Genomic DNA, 21,149 nt, shown 5'->3' on the forward strand with positions numbered 1-21,149 from the left:
TTACATAGACAAAAATATGAATACAGCGAAGAGACACGTCAATGACCAGATGGGAAGTTCATGAAGGTGAAAAAAAAAAAAAAAAAAAAAAAAGGGACGAATGAAATTCGTTCGATGTTGCACATGTTGAGCTCGGTCCGTTGACTGTTTCGATTTTGCTGTTTTTTTCCCCACAATTCAGTTCACCTTATTCCTGTTTTCGTCCTTAATGGGCTATCCGCTGGACCATCTTGCCACTAAAACTGAATGGGGTGCGATGTGAACTTTCCATTATTAGATAGCATAATTTAGGTAAATATTACTCATTCTGTCCTAAGGCAATAAAATATACCAATTCCCTGCTTTGCAAAGGAAAAGTCTCTCTGTTTTCCTTGCCTTGTCTTTGGACGATACCTAGCGCAAAGACAAATTTTAATTATTTCTGGATAAACAGTACCTCTAGGGGTTCTGTTAATTAACTTTATCTGTATGATAACGTACAACGTGATTACGAAATTAGCATTTATCAGCGCAATTCGTGCGTGCTGAAAGCTTTTGTAAAGTCACTAGGCTTTTTCAACTTATCCCACCTACTTTAAAAGATTAGCTCCGTTACTTCCGTTATACGTGATGAATTGTCATTCGCACTACTACAAGTTAAGTCGCATGATCGAAATGCTTCAGGCTTAAGCATTCCACAGAGTGGTATGAAATATGGCAGGTCTCAAACATAATAAGCTAAATGTCATCTTGCAGCGTAACCAAAATAAAACAAGAGAAAGAACTGAGCCGTTGCTCCAAGTAGAAAACATTGACCATTTGTCAGAGTTTAGGTTATTACTATTTAAAAACACTATGTATTTACTAAGAGAAACAATGTCTGAGATCAGCAACATTCGTTTTAGACAACAATTGAAACGGGAACAACATTTTTAATACTAACAGCAGTTTTAAAGTGAAACAAGGCCTTTTATCGAATTGTATCTTTTCATAGACAAGTCGAGAAACTCGAAATTTTTAATGTGAAATCACGATTAAATGTTATCATTTAAACCGGACTGTGTACATTTTAACAAACGGCACAGCTTGCCGTACGTTCATTTCCATTTTCCAAACTAGGATTAGAGAAGGAAGGGGAAGGAAATCAGCCGTGCCCTTTCAAAGGAACCGTCCATGTACTTGCCTGAAGCGATTTAGGGAAATGACGGAATAGGTAAATCAGGATAGCCGGTCGCAGATTTGAACCGTCATTCTCCCGAATGCGAGACTAGTGTGCTAACCACCGCGCCACCTCGTTCGATGTACACTTGTTGTACATATACAAAGTTCCCAATGCCGAACGTCACTACGTCTGGTCACAAATTTGAGCCACGTGACCCCCTTCACACCAAGATAAAAGGACGTCACCGCTCAAGCTCCACCGGTCCCAGCTCACTCACTGCTCCTTGCGGTAACGCCTCGCATCCCGGTCGCAACGCCACCACCACGCCCCCTAGATAAACAGCACATTGTATACCGCGGCTGCGCACTCATGCGGGAGACGAGAAAATTGTAAAACAAAAGGGGCCGACGTTGCTCAATAAGTCCCTTCGAAATGAGAGCATATTCCAGCGTTTACGCCTTACACAGCTTCTTTTTACATCATTCCGACATCTAATCTTATGCATACATGCATCGTGAGGAATCGTATGAAGGAATAACTTCAGTATCTTTTGTGTTACGATTATAGCCAACAACAGCACAGTATGCTATTCCTTAAATGTACTCCAAACACTTTTACTTGCCGTGCGGAGTGGTAGCGTGGTTTGAGACGTATGTCACGGATTGCGCAGCCTCTCCTGCAGGAGGTTCGAGTGCTCCCTCGGGCATGGGTATGTGGGTATTCTTCTTAGCAGAAGTTAATTTAAGCAGTGTGTAAGTCTAAGGACCGTTGGTCCCTTGGAATTCACACACATCTTAACACATTTACTTAGAATCACACACTGAACCGAAGCAACTAATCGAAAATGATACACTAAACAAATGACTTCCAACATAGAAGTATGGGCGTTGAGAGTACCTTAGCGACGTTATGTGCACAACAGCAGAAACGCGTTTTCCCTGCGCGTTGTTTACTCCTCCCTCCACCACCTACTCCTCTTGTGTAGCACATACCTAGTGCCTATCCTATGGGTCTTCAGGAGCATTTCCTCTGGTGTTGCGTTTTTGCAACGTGTAGCTGGTGACAGCCCAAATGAATACCGTTCATCTCGTTTTTTCGGCGGAAAGTGTCGTTTTTCTCGTTACACACAAAATAATTTTTAAATTCGTGTTTTATTAGCCTGTTCGATAGAGAGCTCCTAGATGAGGCCGGCCGCGGTGGTCTAGCGGTTCAGGCGCTCAGTCCGGAAACGCGCGACTGCTACGGACGAAGGTTCGAATCCTGCCTCGGGCATGGATGTGTGTGATGTCCTTAGTTAGGTTTAAGTAAATCTAAGTTCTAGGGGACTGATGACCACAGATGTTAAGTCCCATAGTGCTCAGAGCCATTTGAACCATTTTCGATATCAGCTTCACGTTGCAAAAACGACATTTCAAATATATGTCGAAACACTATTGAAAATGCTCCTAATGACCCCATAGCACGTGAAACACATGCTATCGCCTCCTCGCTGTCAGGTGGCCTCACAGCTGCAATGCTTAGCTTTTTGGAGGAAAATAAACGGTTTGCAGATCTGAATTTATAATGGTTCTACTGTTTAGGTTACGTGAACAGAACTGTAAAGTAACTTCAAACATCTAGATATAACAGATTGTTCCCACTGTATATTGTATTTCATTAAATGACATTTTTTGCGTTAGTAATCGTAAAGTAGCATCATTTGTATATTCTGCTCCATTGTGATCTACTGAGCACTATTATAAACTGACACGTCAGTAATATCTCCAGAGATTATTTGCCACACTTTGTTAGCAAAACTTGCCTAAAATTCATTTGTTGCAACCGTTTCGCACGAAACAATTACACCGCTGAGCAATATAGTAGGACAATCTTAACAGTCACGTCTGATAGAGATTTTTGTCAGTGCAAATGTTAGTGATACTCTAGCTCAGTAAGTTCTCCTAGTGCGAGCCTGTTTTAAGTTCCTTTCAAAAATTCTGCATTCTATGTCCGTGTACTCCTCGTTTTATTTTTTCGCATTTCGGTAAAGTTTTCATACATGCTTCCACTCTTTAACGTGCTTAGATACTTCTGAGGGCTTTTCTGTATATCCGAAAGACTCACTGTTCGCTTTCGAGCGCTCACCACTTCACACAACGTAGGTCAGGTTTTCCCAAAATTAATGTCACGGCGCTTTATTGTGTGGCACAAAACTGTGGACTACGCTGCGAAATTATATTCCATCGTCAGAGCCAAACCTTCCTGTTTTTGTGGTCTTCACTCCGAGGACAGGTTTGATGCTCCTATTCACTTGAGTCCATTCCATGCCAACCTCTACTTCTCTGAAAGACTACTGCAACGTTCATACATTTGAACACGCTTACCACATTACTCTGTTTGTCTTCCTCTACAGTTGTTAACAGCCACACACTCCTCTGTTCCAAAACTGACGATTCGTCCATGTCCAAAGTGTGTTAAACCTTGTAGGACTTAACTGCTAACGTCAACAGTCACTAAGCTTACACACTATTTAACCTAAATTATCCGAAGGACAAACACACACACCCATGCCCGAGGGGGGACTCGAACCTCCGCCAGGACCAGCCACACAGTCCATGAGGGCAACGCCCTAGACCGCTCGGCTAATCCCTCGCGGCGATTCGTCCATGTCTCCGGAAGTGTCCTCTCATAAAATTTCTAGTTTTAGTCACGCTATACCATAAATTTGTTTCACCCCTAATTTAATCAGGACCTCATAATTTGTTATTTGATGTACTAATATATCCTTACCACTCATCTCTAGGTCCACATTCCAAATGGTGCTATTTCCTTCTTAACTAAAATGCTTATCATCCATGTTCCACTTCTGTACCGAGCGACATGGCGCAGTGGTCAGCACACTGGACTCGCGTTCGGGGGGACGACGGTTCAATCCAGTCTCCGGCCATCCTGATTTAGGTTTTCCGTGATTTCCCTAAATCGCTTCAGGCAAATGCCGGGATGGTTCCTTTGAAAGGGCACGGCCGATTTCCTTCCCCATTCTTCATTCACCCGAGCTTGCGCTCCGTCTCTAATGACCTCGTTGTCGACGGGACGTTAAACACTAATCTCCTCCTACTCCACTTCTGTGGAAGGTCTCATACGAGACAAATACCTTTAGAAATGATTTATCCAGAAATGCTTTTCTTTGTATAGTGAGTCGGCATTTTACATCACTCCTACATGGGCCGCCAACAGTTACTTTACTGTCAAATAACAAATCATTTACTTGTTTTGATGTCTCATTTTCTAGTCTTATTCCCTGTAAATCCTGTACATTTATAATAAGAAACATTTTCTTAACGTGACTTGTAATAATTCTTCATCAATTTCAATAAAGTCTGTACAAGTCAACTCCTTTATTGGCGGACAAGTGTCAATTCAGTGAAGGTATAATCCGGGTACAGTGACTGCCTTACTCTTCCTACTTAGCGACTGCAGGAGCAAAAGCCCCCTATTCCCTGGGTCTGTTTCAGCGGATACATCACATAAGTATGACGTGACCTTCAAATTTTACTTCATGTTTGTTATGGAGACCTGTTATTGAAATTAACTCTGATTCCTGTTTGCTATTTGAGTGTAGATAATAAGATCAACTTGTAATTTTAGTGCGCTACGAGGAGCGGATTATATTTCTTGCATTTGTTCAAAAATCGATATACACAGCACCTATTAACGCTTATGTTAGTGGAATAAAGCCTACACAGCACCTATTAACGCTTATGTTAGTGAAATAAAGCCTCGGTAGAAGTTCTCTTCAAATTCATCTACACGAAATCCAGCAACTCTTACTTTTATTTTTTTATTTTATTTATTTATTTTAGAAAATGATTAATACAACCAATTTCAGACTATTTCTCTGCAGTTTCAGTCTCGAACAGCAAATCGGAAAAATTAAGACCTGAATCGTTCAGTGTGAGCTCCGATTGCCGTTATTTCATTACAATACTTCCTTGTCCATGTGTACGTGAAAGTCAAGAAAATATTTTGCAATTTGGAAGAGATAGTTGGTAACTGAAATCCATGGAAAAATATCGTCGCAACGAAATAAGCCTACGTTTTACTGATTGACACGCTAACTCGCTATTCATATCCACGATGCTCTCTCCCCTGATTCACCACAGAACCAAAAGAGCTTTTCTTTTTCTACTTTTTGCGTGCCCGCTATGAATTATACCTGGTAAGAAGCCCAGCAATACGCCAGCAGACAACGGACAAGCGTATTGAAGGCAATCTCTTTGCCCCATTTGTTACTACACCGTCTAAGTGATCTGCCAATAAAGTTTTCAGTGTGATGGTTCCAGTTCGAGTTGTCTGTAATTGCAAACGCTAGGTATTTTGTTGAACCCACAAGCTTCATATATGTATAATTTGTTTGGTAAGGGAAATTTTTGATTACTCATGTGAAGGACCTCAGCGCCAATAAAGCAAAATTTAAAAAGATAGGAAAACTACAGAGGGGCCCGGGTGGTAATCAGTCTATGGGCTCTTTTTCATCTTAATGCGGCACTAAGGATGTCGTAAAACTAATCTGATTACCTGTATAGGAGATTCAGTTCTAAATACGTTCTGAGCACTGCCTATAAAAGATGAAGTACTTTGTGTTGGTACTGTAAACTGATATGTATCCCCACAGGTCCTGGTGGCGACCGCACACTGATGACTGTATTTTGGTTTTTGTTTAGGTCGAGTGGTGCAGGTGCTGTCCGTGGTGAATGGTAGCGCGAGGTTGCCGTGTGACCTGACGCCGCCTTCACACAATGATTCCGTGATACTCGTCATCTGGTTCAAGAATGAGAAGACCGCCATCTACAGGTAAGGTTTTCTGTGTAATCTCCTCTTCATCAAGTCAAAAAAAATCTGTACAGTTATTCACTAAGTGTCTGTAATGGATTACGTAATGAGAAATGAAAATATCTCATAAACTGCAATCGATATCGATTTCCTGCATCTCACGAGCTGTAGCCTTATTAGTCATAACCTTGTTTGAGCACGCTTTCAGGCCTGACTCATAATGTTTTCATATACGAGTTTCAGAACATCACTGATAGGGATTATATCTTATGGTAAATAAAAATAACACATATGAAGGAATATACTCGGTGGAGGAGGGTGATATACAATAACAGATGCCAAAACATTTCTTTAGACGTTCGAGCGCAAAGAGGTTGTTTGCCAGATAACTGCAAATGCGCAGTTTCAAGAGACAATCTTCAGTACGAAGTAGTGACCTAGATAGTTAAAATACATTTGAAATTTAGGGCTGTGAGCAAGAACATGATAACCCACAAGTGAGTACTTCTGAGGAAAATGAGCAAACCTATTTTAAATCTGTATGCTACATAAAAATGTGGTATTTTCATTTGTTACTGAGGAGGCTGGTTAATGCTAATGAGTCAAATCGTATGTTAGATCATTACTGAATCAACCGTTCTGATGTAGGTTACCATATTTCTTTTATTTTAGAACAAGCGCCACGAAAGGGACACAATTTATTTGTTTATTTACATTTTCTGAAATAATTAAAGCAAACAATGAAAAAAGATTAAACTTTCAACATTTTAGATAGTTCAGACTTAAGGTACGTTGTACAGTATTTCACTCAAGTGTGTAATGTTTAGCTTTCACTATGACAAAAGCATTTATCGGAAATGATTCTAGAATCATGACCTCAGTTAGAACAAAGAAAGAAATCTTCAACGTAGTATTTGTGTCTCCCTCAAGTTGCTACATTAATTGAGAACACTTGTTTCATTAACTACTAACTTGATTACTTAAGTATTAGATCAATTTATTCTCTTTCAGACAAGTGTAACTTGTGGTATGCTGGAAACACGTATTATTCTGTATTTGTCCATTGGCAGTGGATTAACGTCTCTCTCTTTGCAAAATCAAATGTGGAAGTCGTCATAAATATTATTCATGGAAAATTCATGGCCAAAGTGCACCTGGTCCGTTTTAGTCGCCTGCTGCAGTGACTTTGATATTTCGGAGTTTTGTTAATACGCTGCAGCTCAAAATATTTCTGGTCCATTCTCAGAGTCATGTTCATCCCTGTGGTGTGAGAACCTCTTTTGTTTTGTGCAGTGGTGGTGAGCTCATTCCTTTTCATATCTTTCAGCCACACTCTGTGACCTTCCCATGGTTCCTGAAGCCCAAACGAATTTAGCAATGCTGCCTTGCATACCGTTGTTACAGTTGAACTTACCAGAACGTTGTAATGAAGGATAGTGCTTCGCTTGCTGCTTTCACCATTCTGTGTATATATAGAGGTTTTACAGGCTTAATTGGCAATAGACCGTGCATGGACTCATTTTGGACATCCTAACTGCCAGTTTTCCAGAATTTCGGAAGCTACACGACTTGTCGGTGTTAGAGGAATGCGGTGGTGAGTGCCTTCAACACGTGGCGAAACCAAGGTGAACCACATCCAGTCATCGTGACATCGGAGGCCCAATCCTCGTTACAGATGGACGTCGTAGGGTGGGCAGATTAGTAAAACAGGACAGGCGGCAAATTGTGGCGGAACTGACATCAGACTTCAGTGCTGCGAAGAGTACAAGTTTGCCTGAACACACAGTGCACCGAACACTCCTAATGATGGGCATCCGCTGAGGACGACCCATTCACGGGCCAATCTGAACACCACGACATCGGAAATCGCTATTGAAATGTGTATGTGACAATCGAAACTGGACGCTGGCGCGGTGGCAGAACGTTGCATGGTACGATGAATCCCTATACCTTCATCATGCCGTTGGGAGGGCGAGAATCCGTAGTGTTCCAGGGGAACACTAACTCGACACCTACACTGTGGGAAGGGGACAAGCTTGTGGCGCCTCCATTACGCTGTGGGAAACATTCACGTGGCATCCATTAGTCCAGTGGTGCTGCTGTAAGGTTCCATGAAGATTACATGGTGTACATGACGATCATATTCTCCAATAGTGGCATTTTGCAGCAAGATAATGCGCCATATCACGAGGCCCGCTATGTAATGGGGTGTTTCGAGAAACACAGTGGCCAGTTCCAATTGATACTCAGCCCCCCCCCCCCCCCCACGTCGCCAGATTTGAAGCCGATCGAACACACATGGTATGCCAAGTCAGAGCTCATCACCCTCCTCCCTCGAATTTATGAGGATTACGTGTCTTATGTGTATACATGTGGTGCTAACTAGAACAGCGACTTACCAAGGCCTCACTACTTCTGTACCACGACACCTCGCCACTGTTATCCATGCCAAAGGTCGACGTACCAGCTATTGGGTAGGTGGTCATAGTGTTCCGGTTGATCAGTATGTTACTGTCCATTGTAAGCATGGTTGTAGTGATCATTCTGTTCACCGTTTTGTCATATTAAATTTTGCTCTATTCTTCCCGAGTCTTTCGAATTTCCTACAGGTCTGAATAAAGGAACATATCGGAACAATGCAGCAGCGTTCTGCTACATTTTTTGCCGGTAAGCTGAATAATCACGTGAGTGTCACAGAGATGAAATGGGAATCCTTGATGGGAAGACGACGTTCTTTCCACAGAAAATGATAAAATGCAGAGAACCGGAATTTAACGGTGACATAAAAAACATTCTACTGGCGGCAACATATATTTCACGTAAGGACCACGGATATAAGAGCATTTAGGGCTCTTAAAGAGACATATAGACAGTATTATACAAGTGCATGGTTTTGCGGCGATATGTAGTGATAAAATTCTATCAGGCTCCCAGTGGCGTCAAGGAACGTTTTCGATGCGCCCTTGCTCCCGCTACAACCTTCCAATGTCCTGCTTAGCTGCAGGCCGCCGTCTTTATTGAGGTTGTTGTCACAAATTTTTATCACGGTCGGTTCTTTTATGACGCTGTCCTAGAACAGTGTAACAACATAGTCATTTCGAATGCAGTATGATGTCCGTTGTCTGGAGCATGCTATCGCTGTTTCCTCAGGGTACCGAAGGAAAAACATCTCTCGTTCTACACAGCACTGTACAAGCACTGTACAGTCTGCTCGACAAACAGATACACAAGCCAGCCTCCTTGCACTGTGTGTACAACATCAAGAATACGACCGACTTCATCAGTCGAAGTAAACGCTCGCATGTTGGAGGAGGAGTAATTATGGTCAGCTTTGGTGGAATGTCATTAATCATTCGCATTACAATCAAAGATTTCATCGATCATCTAACATTCTGCGTGGTGTCTGTTTGTTCTAAGTCGTGTGTCCCTACCACTTTCGCGCAACGACGCTCTGAGCGTGTTTTTTTAGGGAATTGACTAGTTTGAACCTGGGACCTGTTGCTGGTAAGGAGACGCCAGACCACACATGACATGTAGAATTGAGAGGAGTTCAGTGAGACTAGCGATGATATAATCAAATACTTAATTATTTCAGCGTCAGCTCCACTGCACACCCTGTAAAAGAATCTTAATGCTAACTAAATTTAGTGGAAGGGGTTCAAGGCTTTCCTATTTTTAGTTACCTGGCAAAATAACGCAGAAAAAGCAGTTAAGTTTACCATTGGAAATTTTATTCTACTCACAAAACATTATTTATAAATTGCACTATTGATAAAACGAAATATTTTAGTACAGGATGATAAAAACCAATTGCGTTCAACAAGAATGTGAACGAATATTCCCTGAATTGGTGTCCAAGTTCTATAATGGATCGAACGATGACCTATGCCGTATCACATCTATAATCTACGTTTAAATTAAGTTTCATAAAAGAGAAAACTATCAAAAATGGTCTACAGTGACTGTCAATTATCTTTAATTACTTATTTAACTTGTCGTAAATTACAGTGGCTGATTTGGCTTATCTGGAATTGTATAACACGAATATCTTTCAGATTTTAACTTCAAGTAGCAAATGTGAATATCAAGAAGTTTAATTGACGATCGACACTAGTATTACGTAAGAAGGGGATGTAAAAGATGAGACTTCTGCAGTTATGAGTGAAGCCTTATGCGCTCTTATGGGGCATCGCGTGCGTTCATTACTTTGTCGGTGGTTAGGCAGCGTCAGGGGCGGTGGGCGATGCAGTTCCACATACCTCGCCATCTTGGTGGCAGCTCTCTCAAACTTCTCCTTACTACAATTTTCCGAAGTTGGTTTAAGAAAAAGGTATCTGGCTGTGTTTTCAACTGACCAATCAGCGTCTCAATGTTAACCTTAAGCTCCGCCTACCACAATTCAGTCTATCCAATGAGAAACGTTATACTTTTCGTGGATGGGGCAATGTTTTTTGATGTTTGCTACGTAACAGAGACACGTATAGTCTCACGCTAAAACTTGCAGCTGGTATGGCCCTTTTAGTGTTATCGTAAGATCTATACTGTTCTTTTGGAGGGCTCTATCTTTTAACAGGGGCTGGGGGATGCTCTTGGCAGTCGGGCGGCGAAGTGGGTGTCCTCATCGTAGGGCCTTCTAGCCTACACGGCTCTGCTCTTGGGTTCTGTTCTCGTTTCTCCCCTTGGAACTGCGTCTATTTCACTGTGGGGAGGTATGACATGCATTTTGGCATTCTTCCGTTAGTCTGTGGTATTCCTTTTGCTCACTCATTGCCCGTATTACTTTGGTTAATTCAACGTCAGGATTTATTCGGAGCTATGTGACATATTGCCGGATTTGCTATCATGTCAGGGTTTTCATGGAAGCTGTTGGATTTGCCTGACACCTTACAATCTTTCTTCCCATATACTTGACGACACTCTTGTGGATTTATTTAACCATGCACTGACGCCATCGTATCTTTTGTATGACGGAGAATACTTTAACCAGACCGACGACTTCGCGATGGGGAACCCATTAGCTCCTGTTTTAGGCAGCCTGTTTAAAGAGTACATTGAGGACATTGCTGTGGACACGGCATCTGCGAAGCCCAGCTGCTTTTACCGTTTCTCGATGTCTGGTTCCATGGACTTGATAAATTTGGAAAATTCGCGTACCACATCAGTAATATCCGTGACATCAAGTTCACGGTGACAGTAGAGGAAGATGGTGCTTTGCTGTTCCTTGACGTCCTCATCCACTGTAAAACAAATGGTTATCTCAGCCATAATATTTCCCATACCGTCTGATATCTGCAAGTTAACAGGTGTCACCAACCGTCGCAGAAACGTTCTTTTCTGAGGACGTTGGTGCATAGAACGGATGCCGTCTCAGACGCTGGAAACCTGACAAAGGAACTGAGCCTCTTACGGAAAGTATTTAAAGAAAACGGCTACAATAACTGCCATATTTCACAAGCCGTCTTTCAGAAAACAAATGTGTGTTCAAATGTGTTTGACCTCCAATGCGTTATTAACTCTCTCTGTTTGTGAAGGTGTGTTTCAAATGTTCCAATATGTGTGAATTTCTAAGGGATCAAACTGTTTAGGTCATCGGCCCTAGACTTACAGACTACGTAAACAAACTTATGCTAAGAACAACACACACACACATGCCCGAGGGAGGACTCGAACCTCCGGCAGGAGGGACTGCACAGTCCGTGACGTGACGCCTCAAACAGCTCGGCCACTCCATGCCGCTCCGAAAACACGTAAACAGAATCACCCAGAGGAGTATCCGAAGAAGCTTCTATTTTTGCCGTTCTGTGATTCAGAAACAGGAAAGATTAGTCAGCTCCACAAGAGGCGAAAAATCGATTCCGTGTTCCTCTGCTTAGCTGGATGGTAACATGCTCGCCTCCCATGTAACAGGGCCCAGGTTCTATTTCCTGCCGTATTGGAGATTTTATCCGCTCGCAGATTTGACGTTGTGTTGTCATCATCATTTCACCCTCATCACAGCTGCACAAGTCACCTATTGAGACGTCGACAGAAATAAGACTTTCAGTTGGTGGCTGAACTTCCCAAGATGAGGCCTCCCGGCCAACGATGCCATTCGCTCATTTCATTTCTTCGATTTCGTCTTCAGGTTTCCAGCAAAAATTCTACAGCTCTAGATGCCTTTGAGAGAAGATGCATGTTTCAGAACGCTGGGAGTATATAAAATACCGTGTGGATGTAGACAGTTATGTTGGATAGACTGTGCTGGAGCGAGTACCGGGGACGGTAATAGAAGGTGGCTCAACTATGTAAGGTTGGTACTAATAACCAAAAAGTAGTTTCCACTTGACAGTTGCCGAGGAGTCCTCGGCCGAAAGTTCGTGTATTTTAAATCACTTAACGTGGCTGATAACTCGAGACACAGTAGTCCTTCTCTCTTTCTGTTTGCAAGCAGAACAAGAAAAGAAATTACTCGTAGTGGTACAACGTCCTCCCTGCCAAGCACCATTGGTTAGCTTGCGGATTACGTATGTCTATATAGACGTAGATCCGTGCTATTATGAACCAGATTCTCGTAATCTATGCTCTTTACATCCACAGGGGGAGAGAGTCAGTTAATGTCATCTCTAATGACCGAAGTGGCCATTGAACAAGACCACCGTGGCCAGTCCACTGTTGTCCAAAAGAAGTGCTGGAGATCATGGGAACCTTACACCTAAATACTCAGAATCTATCTTTCGGCAACCTCTGAATAACCTTTGTCGGTGGCGTTCAAGTTTATCCTATACAAAAAACACGGCGGGTTCGATATATCGAAGTAAGAAATTTATTTTTACAAAATAACATGAAGATGTTCGTGTAACCTTCCCATTTCACGTATGGAAAATGTTAAGCGTATGAAATCCTCTACTGCGCTGTCAGGAAAGAATTTCATCCATGAAATTCACTTTGAGTGCACCACAATTTTCCACGTTCATTTCACTGACACTTCGTCGAAATTCCTCTATCAAGTCATGGATGTTTCGGAGTTTATTGGCACACACTATTATTGTAAGATGACCAAAGGAAAAACTTCACAAGGAGTTAAGTCGCATAACCTTGGTGGCCATTGATGAATAGCATTGCGAGAAATTATGCGATACGGGCACCACTCGTGGAGCAAATGAATTGTTTCATGGGAGATATGGCAGGTGGAACTATGCTACTGAAATCACTACTCTTTGATGTCCATTCCACTCAGACGAGGCCACAAAAACTGTCTTATCATCATACAGCATCGGTCTCAATTGACTTTCACAGATTGTCCTACCAAGTCTTCAAAGAAATAAGAGCTGATGACGTCGCCCGACAAAAAGGCACAGCAAACTGTCACTCGTTGTTGATACGCTTCCCTTTCTTGGATTATGGAAGCATTTTATGACTCTCTGATATGGTAGTTCTGCTCATTCATAAAACCATTTAAGTGGAAATATGCTGCATTGCTGAAGATGATTTTGTTTGCAAAACTGTTGTTCCCCTATTGTTTTCTCAGAATTCAATGATCAAACTGTCATCTCTCCTGGGGATCAGTGTCTTTCAGCTTCTACATCAACTGAATCTCATAGTTGTGGTAAGGAGATCACACTAGAGAATTCTCTTACTGAAGAACAGTTCAAGCCCAATTGTTAGCAGTGGTGACGAATAGATTTCATCAGGGTATCAGCCACACTGACACGAACCACTGCAATGTTCTGCTCACTTTGGCCACAACTACAATGCCAAGGATTTTTAAAGTGTAGTGTTCAACGCATCTCAGTAAACGTTGTCAGAAGTCTGCGAGCTATTGACTCATTTGGTGCCTCTTTACGCTCTAGAATCGTGCAAAGTCGCCCGACAGTTGCAGCATAACTTTGTCGATTCTGATAAAACATTTTTAACGATTAGCACAACTTGAGCAGAAGTGATATGCTCCATGGTTAGATATGGAATGCGAGAAATTCAAAATGAGTTAACAGTCAAAATGTTCCTGGAAAAAGAAAGGAAATGAATCAATGTCTCCAATCGACAAACAAAATCTTACCAGCTGTTTCAAAACAGGTGCTCGTTCATAACCACCATTTTTATGAAACCCTATGAGAACAGCAAAAAAATCTAATGGGTCCAAGCACTATGGAACTTAAGATCTAAGGTCATCAGTCCCCTAGACTTAGGACTACTTAAACCTTACTAACCTAAGGACATCACACACATGATAGCGGAACAAACACTGGTAGCAGTTACTTCTGTTAACTATCTGGGAGTATGCGTGCGGAACGATTTGAAATGGAATGATCATACAAAATTAATTGTTGGTAAGGCGGGTTCCAGGTTGAGATTCATTGGGAGATTTCTTAGAAAATGTTGTCCATCAACATAGGAGGTGGCTTACAAACCACTCGTTCGACCTATACTTGAGTATTGCTCATCAGTGTGGGATCCGTACCAGATCGGGTTGACAGAGGAGATAGATAAGATCCAAAGAAGAGCGGCGCGTTTCGTCACAGGGTTATTTGGTAACCGTGATAGCGTTACGGAGATGTTTAGCAAAATCAAGTGGCAGACTTTGCAAGAGAGGCGCTTTGCATCGCGGTGTAGCTTGCTCGCCAGGTTTCGAGAGGGTGCGTTTCTGGATGAGGTATCGAATATACTGCTTCCCCCTACATATACCTACCGTGGAGATCACGAATGTAAAATTAGAGAGATTCGAGCGCGCACGGAGGCTTTGAGACAGTCGTTCTTCCCGCGAACCATACGCGACTGGAACAGGAAAGGTAGGTAATGACAGTGGCACGTAAAGTGCCCTCCGCCACACACCTTTGGGTGGCTTGCTGAGTATGAATGTAGATGTAGATTTAGAGCCATGCCCGATGCAGGATTCGTACCTGTGACTGTATCAGCAGCGCAGAGCAGGACTGAAGCGTCTAGAACCGCTCGGCTACAGCGGATGGCTATGAAAACAGCAATGGTTGTGAAGATCACAGCAGTAGAACCAGTGAGGACGTCTGTTACCTGGGCTATCAATGTGTATGATAAAGCTGTAACAAGAAAGTAGTAGAATTTGGAATCGCATGTTGAATCATAATTAGATACAGTTGAGCACAACACACAGAATCATTATCAAAATGTTAGCATCATATGTGAGTAAAATTTCAGTTTTCAAGCTGTGTCAATTCGAATAAAATTCTCAAGTTTTCGATGATCATCTCTGACACTGTTGTCAGGAGTAAAACCACTGACTACCTGGGCTGTTTTGTTTCATTTATTGTAATTTCATTCCCCTGTCTCATATGGGCAGGGGAGGGCTGGCAGCAGCACAGTACACCGCTCTTCAGCCAAATATCTTTAACAGGAAGACAAGAGGAACTCTTACATAAAAATGGGGGTAAAAAAGGGACATAAATGTACAGTAAATGGATATGATGGGATTTAAAATATACACCAATACAGGGACACTTTGGGGACAATTAAAAAGTCAACTTTAAGTTAAAAGAAAACAGCTGGCAAGTCGTTGCACACTTAAAATCACTGGAGTCAAACACAAGTTGAAAGATGGCCACAGTACAGAAATCATGCCCAGCGAAACACTTACAAAAAAAACTGGAAATAACGGAACACACACTCACAATAAAAACTGCTGGTAGAGACCTGCCAAAGAGCTGGAGGTCGGAGAGGAGGAGGAAAAAAAGAGGGAAGGGGTTGGGGTTGTGGGGGAAGAGGAAAAGGCTGGGAACAGGGAGCGCATCAAGAGGCAGGAGAAAGGAAGTGCAGGAGATGAAGAGGGAAGACAAGTCAAGATGTGTTGCAGACACTGAAAGAGAGCACAGGAGAGCGAGGTAGTGTAGGAAGGGGAAAGCCACTCAGAGTAGGGGAGGGGGCAGGAGAGGGACGCCTGAGGAAGAGGAGGAGGAGGATGGTGGGGTTAAAGTTGGTAGGAAGGGTAGACGTCAGGGCGAACCAGGGCTGGCACTGTTCTCCGCTTAAATAGCCACGATTGCGGACTCTGGCAGGTGTCAGAGAGGGCCGAAACGACGCGTGTGCCGACACTGATTGGCCAGCTCATAGCAGCTCCCGTTCGTGGCGGGACCGAGAAACGTCAGCTGTCGCGAGGGGCCGGGCCACCTTTGAAGCTGCCGCTGCCGCCTCCCTACAAGCACTAAGCATTCGTCGTCACATATGAAGCCTTCCCCCACACCCTACTGTGTGTGTAGCCTTGGTCTCTGTTAAAATTCTTTCCCTTCATTCTAATCTATTCCGCCTTTTTTATAACGGATCCCAGTATGTTGACGCAAGTGTAATACTCATGTTTTAAAATTGTATTTTGTGTCAGTTTTCCAAGTTCTGCTCAGATAAGGCCGACATGTCATCTCTCTTTGTGTAATATGTCGCTTTTGCTAAGTACAAAGCTCTTTAACAGTGCGAATTCTCTTACCCATTTAGATGCTGCGTCACTCACAAAGGACACCATACACAACAGGCACACGAAGAAGTATGTCATCTTAAATAGGGCGCAGCATATATCGTTTCTTGTCGGGCGGCGGACACACTGGTCTCAGTCTGTGTCTGCAGCACACGTCCTAACTTCCTGCTCTTTGTCCCATAGTATGGCAGAAAATCTGGCGGCTCTTCTGCCGATTCAAAAGGTACGCTTTCAGGTGCCACCGAAGGAGATTGCATGACAGAGAACGCTCTCTTACTCATTCACTCATCAAATAGTATAAGCAGAAAATTATAATACAATGCCTGTTTTTTTTTCTTATCTCCCTCGATTGTGTACACCATCAAACCCTCTCAGAAAAAGTCAAGTTTTATGGAACTGATGGCTTTACACATAGCTGGTCTGAATCATACTTTACAAACAAAATGAAAAATGTTGTGCTGAGTAATTCAGATTATTTTGGAAAGTTTGAAAAAACTTTGTGACTGAGACAAAGAAAAAAAATAGTAAATCGGTTGCCACAGGTTTCAATTTTTGGTCCATTCCTATTGCTTATATAAGTGAAGGACTCTCAATATTCAACTAGCAATACTTACGCTTTTTGCAGACGATTCTAGTGACGTAATAAATCCCATCAGAGAGAAAGGAACAGAAGTGTTAGTAAATGACTCACCTCTACTATTGAAAAAAGACACTATACTGATTTCTGTTCAAAAATAGCCATATCAAAAATTGATGTAGCGTGTGAGTAGGAGTCAGTAACTAGGTTATAAATAACTCTCCAAATTTTCAGGTATACATATTGATGAAAGCTTGAATTGGAAGAATCATAGTGGTGAGCTTCTCAAGCAATGAAGCTCAGCATCTTCTGCTCATCAAATAAAGATTAGTCTTGGAAACAAAAGCATCAGCTTCCTGACATATATTGCATTGTCAGATTAATTTTCTGTAGTAACTTACCAAAGTATTGATTGCACAAAAATGAACGCTAAGAATAATATGTGAAGTTGACTTCAACAAACTAGGCATTCTAACTGTGCCTTCGCAATACATATTTTCGATATTAAAATCCATATTAAAAAATCCAAAATAATGTGAGAAGAACTATGATGTACATACCTGCAACACTAGACCAAAAAATGGCGTTTATTACTCATTGTTAAAGCTGTCAGTGACTCACAGAGGAGTTCAGTATTCAGGAATATAATGTGTTAATCATTTTCCCAATAACACAGCATTTCAGACTGCTAGAGAAACGGGTTCTAAATCTGATTTAAAGTCATTTCTCTTCAACGAATCCTTCTATTCCACTGACGAATTTCTATTTCAAAAGTGGTAGCCAGTAAAAAAAAAGAAAAGAATCAAATAATAAACTTTTTTAAAAGTATAGTTGTATAAGCAGGAATAAAACAATAATGTGTTCATCAATGTCAACACTAAATACGTATTATAACATGTAAGCCCATTCGTTCCACGTCATTTCGATACAAAAAATCCTTCAAATGATATGACACATATAAGTAACTAACAACCTTGCTCTTTTCGTGGGAAAATACGCCAAGAAATGCAAAAGAAACTGAAATGATCAACAGCATGATGATGCCGAAAGCAAGACAAATTGCTCCACTAAAGACACATAATGTGTGTTCAAAAGATGCATTGCCTTCAACTGAAACAGGTCCATTGGAAAAAGATACGGATTAGCCTACATTCGATATCTGGGAGGGGACTGCCAGGCATGGTGACGACGAGAAAAATGTAGAATAACCATCGAAGGGATAACATTTTATCACTTGCAGCATGGAATGTGAGAAGTCTGAAGGTATCAGAAAAGCTATCAAATCTGAAAATAGAAATCCAAAGACTCGATCTAAATGTAATAGGCGTCAACAGAGTGAAAAGGAAAGATGGTAAGAATTTCTGCTCAGAAAAATACAGGTTAATGTCAAAATCAGCAGCAAATACTATGATTTGTTATTAATAGGGAAATATGGCAGAGAGTATGCTAGTGTGATCGGTTCATGACCGGTTCACTGATATGGTTATTTTCATCAGATTCGAGAGCAAACCAGCGCCGGGGACGATAGTTTAAATGCGGATGGTCTCCTGGTAGCCGAACGTAACCACTTCCAGTCAATGATCAGTTCAGCTGGACCACTGGATCCACTGCATTCCATGAAACCACGGCCACAGCATTATGGAGCCAGCAGCACTTATACATAGAAGAAGCAATAATGGAGACAAAATAATGATTCCAGAATGGGAATAAAATTCAGGGTTGAACTGATAGAATAAGATTCGTTGATGACATTGCTATACTCCATGAAAGTGAAGTAAAATTATAGGATGTGTTGAATGAAATGTACTGTCCAATATGAACAAAATAGGGATAGAGAACAAAATACATAAATCGAGAGTAATGAGAAACTAACGTGAAGTAGCAGAAATGAGGAAAGTGAGAAACTTAACACCAAAATTTAGGATCACGAAATGGGTGATGTTAAGCAAATCTTTTACCTAGACAACACAAAATAAACCATAACGGAGAGAGCGAGGAGGAGATACGTAGAAGACTAAACAGGCAAAAAGGGCATTCCTGCCCAAGAGAAGTCAACTGGTATCAAACATGGCCCGTAATTTGACGAACATATTTCTGAAAATATGAGTACAGAGCACAGCACTTTACGGCAGTGAATCATTGTCAGTGAGACAGAAGGAAGAGAAAAAATCAAGGCGCTTGAGATGTGGTGCGACAGAAGAATGTTGAAAATCAAGTGCACTGGTAAGACAAGGAACGAGGCATTAACTATAATCGTCGAAGAAAGTATCATTTGGAAAACACTGTCAAGAAGAAGCGACACAATAATAGAATATTTGTGAAATTTACTGAAGGTTCAAATGGCTCTAAGCACTATGGCACTTAACATCTGAGGTCATCAGTCCCCTAGACTCCGAACTACCTGACTAACCTAAGGAAATCACACACATCCAAGCCTGAGGCAGGATTCGAACCTGCTACCGTAACCGCAGTGCGGTTCCGGACTGAAGCGCTTAGAAAGCTCGGCCTATACTGAAGAGCCAAAGAAAGTTGTACACTTGCCTAATATCATGAAGAGCCTCGGAGAGCACGCAGAAGTGCTGTAACACGACGTTGCATAGACTCAGCTAATGTCTGATATAGTGCTGACACCATGAATCCTGCAGCCCTGTCTATAAATCTGCAAGAGTACGAGCGGGTGGGGTTCTGAACATCACGTTGCAAGACACCTAAGACATCCCAATAATGTTCATTTCTGGTTATTTTGGTGGTCAACGTGTTTAAACACAGAAGAAGCCACTGTGTTGCAATTATGGACTCGTTGAGTGTCGTATTGTCCTGCTGGACTTGCCCAAGTCCATCAGAATGCACAGTGGACATGAACGGATGCAAGTGATCAGACAGGATGCTTACTTACGTGTCACCTGGAAGAGCCGTATCTAGACGTGTCAGGAGCCACATATCACTCCACCTGTACACGCCCCACACCATTACAGAGTCTCCACCGGCTTGAACAGTCCCCTGCTGAAATGCAGGGCCCATGAATTTATTAGGTTGCCTCAAAACCCGTATACGTCCCTCCACTCAATATAATTTGAAACTGGAGTAGTCCGACCAGGCAACATGTTTCCAGTCACCAACATTCCCATGTAGGTGATGACGGGCCCAGGAAAGGCCTAAGGTTTTGCGCTGTGCAGCCATCGAGGGTAAACGAGTGGTCCTTTGGCTCCGAAATCCCATATAGATGATGTTTCGTCGAATGGTTTGCTAGCTGACACTTGTTGATGGCCAATCATTGAAATCTGTAGCAATTTGCGGAAGGGTTGCACTTCTGTCACGTAGGTCGATTGTCTTTAGTCGACGCTGGTCCCATTTCTGCAGGATTTGCTTCCCGTTGCAGCGATGTCGGAAATTTGATCTTTTACCGAATACCTGGTATTCACGGTACACTCGTGGAATGGTCATTCGGAAAAATCCCCACTTCACCGCTATTTCTAAGGTGCTGGGTGTTGTGTACATAGTTCCGAGTAGTCAGCGCGTACACAACTTTCCCACTAAGGTTTATGATTTTTATTATTTGAATATATGAGTGTGTAAAATTAATCAAGTTCTGTTTAAAGTTGGTCATCGTCAATCTGCTACCGTAAGCGTGCAAGTGGCATTTCTATCGTCTGACCTGACGGCAAAAGATAAACACGCCACGATAAGACCACGAGACATATTGCTGACACTCGCCCACTTCGTTAGAGCGACAAGTCAAATAATCTGATGGTGTGTGTACAGAAGGTCTTACAGTACGCACATCACACTGTGTCCCATGGCTCGTGCGCCAACCGTAACATCATGTTCAAACTGACTTAAATCTTCATAACTTGCCATTGTAGTAGCAGTAACCGATCAACAACTGCACCAGATACTTTTCGTCTTACATAGGCGTTGCCGACCGCAGCACCTTATTCTATCTGTTTACATAACGTATGCCTGTACCAGTGTCTTTTTCGCTTCTGTGTACTTCGTGATCATCAATTATGATATTAAGATTCTCACTGTTCTCAATTCTACTACTTATCATTACTCATTACTTTCTTTGATTTATTTTCAGTCCACATTCTGTACTAGTTGAACATTTCATTCCATTCAGCAAATGCTGTAGTTCCTCTTCACTTTCACTGAGGATAGCAATGTCACCAGCGAACCTTATCATTGATATCCTTTCACCTCGAACTTTA

The 21,149-nt window shown here is 42.1% G+C and overlaps 1 protein-coding gene across 1 annotated transcript in view; it reads left to right on the top strand.

Moving 5' to 3' along the window:
* LOC126267503 (nephrin-like) overlaps positions 1–21,149 on the top strand; it is an 880,351-nt gene that overhangs the window by 300,820 nt on the left and 558,382 nt on the right. The window contains exon 2 of the mRNA XM_049972800.1: positions 5,845–5,974. Coding sequence (XP_049828757.1) covers positions 5,845–5,974 — 130 coding nt within the window. The remainder of the gene's footprint in view (positions 1–5,844; positions 5,975–21,149) is intronic.

This window comes from Schistocerca gregaria, chromosome 4 (assembly GCF_023897955.1).
Source record: "Schistocerca gregaria isolate iqSchGreg1 chromosome 4, iqSchGreg1.2, whole genome shotgun sequence".
In the NCBI taxonomy this organism is placed as follows: Eukaryota; Metazoa; Arthropoda; class Insecta; order Orthoptera; family Acrididae; genus Schistocerca; species Schistocerca gregaria.